The 5494-nt window shown below is 35.5% G+C and overlaps 1 protein-coding gene across 1 annotated transcript; it reads right to left on the reverse strand.

Annotated features, from left to right (window-relative positions):
• Positions 1 to 249: 249 nt before the first annotated feature.
• LOC120775055 (putative glycine-rich cell wall structural protein 1) lies at positions 250 to 862 on the reverse strand. The gene is made up of 3 exons (XM_040105035.1): positions 753 to 862; positions 428 to 676; positions 250 to 379 (listed from the first exon to the last, which is right to left on the reverse strand). Exons 1-3 carry the CDS (start codon positions 808 to 810, stop codon positions 294 to 296), a joined length of 393 nt encoding a protein of 130 aa, XP_039960969.1. The 5' UTR covers positions 811 to 862; the 3' UTR covers positions 250 to 293.
• Between the last annotated feature and the right edge of the window lie 4632 nt (positions 863 to 5494).

Here is a 5494-nt window from a genome sequence, read left to right on the forward strand (position 1 = left end):
CTTCCTGGCAGTATTAGGTAGACGGTTAAATACTCACCATCACAACCCACTCATTAGGTGATCATATTAAACTGTTTAAGGTAGGTGTTAATTCCAACATTATTGATCATTAACAATTTGCAACTAATTGAGATTATAAAATGGTAATGATATGTACATATGTAGATGTTTATTACGTACAGAGTCAGAGAGATAGGTAGAACTACAACCAATGAGCGTCAATGACCATCAATAAAAAATAATTCCGAATGCCGACTTATAAACAAAACAAAACTTTATTTTCGTAAACAAAATTAATGACCGGGAGCTCCAGGCGCACCAGGAGCACCATCGTCACCACCTTTGCCCCCTTTGCCCCCTTTGCCGCCATCACCACCACCTCCATTGCCACCACCGCCACCGTTGCCACCACCACCTCCATTGCCACCACCACCACCATTGCCACCACCGCCACCGCCACCGTTGCCACCACCGCCCCCGTTGCCACCACCGCCACCGTTGCCACCACCGCCACCATTGCCACCACCTCCACCATTACCACCACCACCTCCATTGTCGCCACCGCCACCACCACCTCCACCTCCTCCGCCATTTTTACCAGGCTCACCAGGCGCTCCATTGCTACTAAGTGGTTCGGGTGAACGCTTCTGCCTACCCGGCCCTTTAGGTTCCCCAGCTGCAAGTACAAAGAAATATATGTATGTATGTTAAAATTTTCGACATTCGTATGTGTATGTCTTATGAGAACGTACCATAACACTGGACAACCATGAGTGTGGCCACAACGCAGAAAACAAGCAAAAGCTTCATTGCAACAATTCTCGCTGAATACTGAATTGCGATTGATGAGCTAATGCAATGCTACCGTGTTTTATACCCTGGGCATCACAAAAAATGCATGAAGAGTAACAACAGCGGATAAGGTATATACCCATATACATACTATATATAGTATAAAAATAACATAACAGACGTATGCATAATATATTTAGTGAATTGGAGTAAAGTCAGACGGAATAACTGTGTGCCTACAAAAGTGATATTTGTATTGAGAAAAGTCACAAAATCGACCAAACATTTTACGAGGCGTGGAAAATGCATAAATTTACTAGTAATTGTTTGCACTTGAATTGAGTAAATTTTCAAAATACAGTAAAGTCTGCTCTTATTAGACCCGCAATTGTAAACTAATATGTGATATGTTATTCGGATGACAAGTTTTTGGTGTCTGTATTTCGGGATGCGCATTGAATAATTTTCGTTGACTACATTGAAAAGAGAAGGACCATCAGCAGCGACGAAATCGTCGAAAAGCGGTCTCATATGAAGAAAAAGAAAGTGCTGTTGCATGAAGACAATGCACCGTGTCACAAGACAGTGAAAGCTGTGGTAAAAATCCAAGAATTGGGCTTCGAATTGCTTTCGTACAAATTGTACTACAAACAAGTAAGGAAGGGCTAAGTTCGGGTGTCACCGAACATTTTATACTCTCGCATGATAACATGATAATCGAGATTTCATTATCCGTCATTTACATATTATTCAAATACCGTATTTTTGTAAAGTTTTATTCCGCTATCATCATTGGTTCCTATTGAGTATATTATACAGAGAAGGCATCAGATGGAATTCAAAATAGCGTTATATTGGAAGAAGGCGTGGTTGTAAACCGATTTCACCCATATTTTGTACATGTTATCAGGGTGTTAAGAAAATATTACATACCGAATTTCATTTAAATCGGTCTAGTAGTTCCCGAGATGTGGTTTTTGGTCCATAAGTGGGCGACGCCACACCCATTTTCAATTTTTAAAAAAAGTCTGGGTGCAGCTTTCTTCTGCCATTTCTTCCGTAAAATTTAGTGTTTCTGACGTTTTTTGTTAGTCGGTTAACGCACTTTTAGTGATTTTCAACATAACCTTTGTATGGGAGGTGGGTGCGGTTATTATCCGATTTCTTCCAATTTTAAACTGTATATGGAAATGCCTGAAGGAAAAGACTCTGTAGAGTTTGGTTGACATAGCTATAGTAGTTTCCGAGATATGTTCAAAAAAGTTGGAAGGGGGCGGGGCCACGCCCACTTTTCTAAACAAATTACATCCAAACATGCCCCTCCCTAAAGCGATCGTTTGTGCCAAATTTCACTTCAATATCTTTATTTATGGCTTAGTTATGACACTTTATACATAGGTTTTCGTTTTTCGCCATTTTGTGGGCGTGGCAGTGGGCCGATTTTGCCCATCTTCGAACTTAACCTTGTTATGGAGCCAAGAAATACGTGTACGCGTTTCATCATGATATCTCAATTTTTACTCAAGTTACAGCTTGCACGTCGGACGGACGGACAGACGGACGGACGGACAGACAGACATGCGGATTTCAACTCTACTCGTCACCCTGATCACTTTGGTATATGTAACCCAAATCTGACTCTTTTAGTTTTAGGACTTACAAACAACCGTTATGTGAACAAAACTATAATACTCTCCTAAGCAACTTTGTTGCGAGAGTATAAAAAAGAATTTAGCCATAAAATGTTTTACTTAGAATGACCTGTTACGAGTAAATATTACCGCTTAATTTAACCCGGTTAATAATATTATGTATGTGAAAAGGCGAAAAAATTTACTTTTAATTTTCCAACAAAAACTTTTCAATTCCCTAGGTACTGAATACAATATTTGGACCCCAGTACCCATAGTTGACTTTTTACCGAAAATATTGATCAATGTGTCAATGTAATTGAAATTCAGAGAGAATTCTTGCATAATGTACGTCTGTATGTCTGTTTGTTACATACACATGGGTTGAATAAGTTCAGTACTTCCTTCAATCCCCATATACCTAATATACTCGTAAAGCTTTTCGAGCTTCTGCGTGACTGTATACCCCATATAAAGGCCAATATGTGAGTTATCTTAATAAAATTGAAATAGTGTATTTATCTTATAACGGTGCATGTTTTTGTTTAGAATGAATAAAATTGGACGAATACTCGACCTAGATCCCATTTAACCAACAAGCCTTATGTACCTGAAGGTACTTCCCTTGCTTTAACTAAAGCATACATATCTTTTGAGACCAAATTGTTTGCACAAAAAATAGTTGCTTAAAAATAGTACTCCTCATTCCGTTGAATACTTCTCTAATGTAACTAAATTTCTTTTCAGTGTACCTTCTTTGAGACCTGAGAAGAGAAAGAAGTCGGTGGGAGTCAGACACTGATGGATGCAGAACAAATTCATAGCCCAGTTCATGCTTTTCTTCAACCAATTTCAATGATTTCTGACACAGAGCATAGTCTTTTATGCAACTACACCTTTTTTGACTGGTATGTAATACCAACGCTTATTACATCATTCGTCTGATTTGATTGTATTGAACGAAAATTTGAAGTAAAGTAAATAAAAAATTGTTCAGCAAAGGTTATGTCTTATCAGCAAAGAAACGGTATAATACAAATAAAGTAATTATTGTTGGAACATATTCATTGAAGTAGCTGATAAGATTAAACAATTCCTGCAACACTTGCCGGAAGAGAAGATCCATCAACTAAAGACCTTATCGTAATTAACAAAAAATTTCATATTTTTCATTATATACGATTTTTTATTATATATTAGATCGATTTTAGATATATAATACCTTTGTAAGTGCAATTCATGAAAGTATCATAAATCTTAATTCATTTTACATCACATAAGTCAGGAAACAAGATCTAAATAGCCGACATCATACATCAAAGTAGAGAAAATTGTTGAAAACATATGCTATACTTTAATAAAAACTCGTTTTATTTCATACTTTTTCAATTGACAAATTCTTTTTAAGAACCGCGTTAATCTGCCAACATAGCACGATTCCATCAACCTTGATACCTTTCTTCCATCACTCATAGATCCTGGTTGTACCGCTCTCTCTATTCCTTACTATAATTTCCAAAATTTATCCAGGTCATTGCGGAAATAGTTTAATTTGCTTTAAGCCTTTCGCATAATTTTTTGTGTTTTTTGGCAATAAATCATCTTCAGGTCACGTGATGTTGATGTGTGATGCGTAAAAAGTTGTGTAGAATCCTACACCTTAAAACAGGAACACATTCAAAACTTTGACGAAAAATTCGTTAGTTGGACATTTCATAACTTCAAAATTTGCTTACATAATCGGGAAATTTGTTTTTGTTTGTAAAGCTCTGTAGTTTCTTGCAATAATGAGTTATCAAGAGTTCACTGTAGACGAATTTTAATTGCTCCTATTTAAATGTAGGTATTGTGTATAAGTCATCAATCTTCTATATTTTCAGATGTTGCATTGCAGTACAGTCGACGCTCACAAATTAAAACCTTCAGTAAATAGAAATTCTAGAATTTAGAATCTGTGTTTGCACTAGATTAAACCTTCTGAAATTAGAATCGAAAATCTTGATTGCTTTCATTTTACATTAACAGATTTAATTCAAAGTAGCCTTCAAAGTAAATTTAACTAATTTTTTTGCTTATATGAGTACCTTAACAAATAAAGAAGCCTCCAGAAATTAGAGTGACCTTAAAAACAAAGCGGTTATATTTTGTGAGCGTCGACTGTATATGCAAATTAGTATGGCATACTATGCAATATGTACATATGTATGTATGTACGTTCTCCTATTGATATATTAACTAGAGCTGCCAATATTGCATTTGAGAAAAAGTTATTGATTTTTTACTTTTTTGCTTAACCCAACTCAATCAACAAAAAAAGTTGATTTCATAAGCAGTTGGTACAGTGGGATCTTCGGAAATAAGGTTTGACATGGAATTAAATAAATTCTCATCTGATCACTGATCTGTTTAGATAAGGTAACTGAGAAGTATTTATACCTCGAGGTATAAAGTCAACACTTTATCGTATTATAAAATGGAAAGCCAGGTCTCCTTAGGATCTAAAATAATATGGTGCTGGCTGGTGATAGTAGAGAAAAGTGATGTCTGGAAAGGTCTCAAATTGGGTGATAGGCGTGCCATTGTGGACTCAGTCAAAAACGATTAAGAATTTTTGAGGCCAAAAACGTAGCAAATAAAATGAATAAATGGATAATTTATAATTTTTTTGTGTTATGCTAAGTTAATTAATATATATTATATTTTTAATGTATGTAAGCTGCGAACGGTATACTCGTGACAGTCACCACTCTGTGAGCAATAATTTCCAATTTCGACTAGAGTAACAAATTATACAAAAACCATGCCATTGGCAGACAATATCGAACTTTAGGTACATTTCTGTCATTAAACAAAATTTATATAAAATTCATGTTTTTTAAGTGTTTTTAATGGCTTATTAGACACTTGCAACACAACTTCAAAGAACTAAAATTATCTACATAGTTTAATAAAATTTACACAACTCAGAATATCTGGCAACCTTATTTAAGCAATAGAACTTAGCAAATGTGCACTATATAAATAAATAATTTAAAAGTGAAAACTTTTTGCTTCATCTGAATGATGCAAAT

This window comes from Bactrocera tryoni, chromosome 4, assembly GCF_016617805.1.
Source record: "Bactrocera tryoni isolate S06 chromosome 4, CSIRO_BtryS06_freeze2, whole genome shotgun sequence".
NCBI lineage: Eukaryota > Metazoa > Arthropoda > Insecta > Diptera > Tephritidae > Bactrocera > Bactrocera tryoni.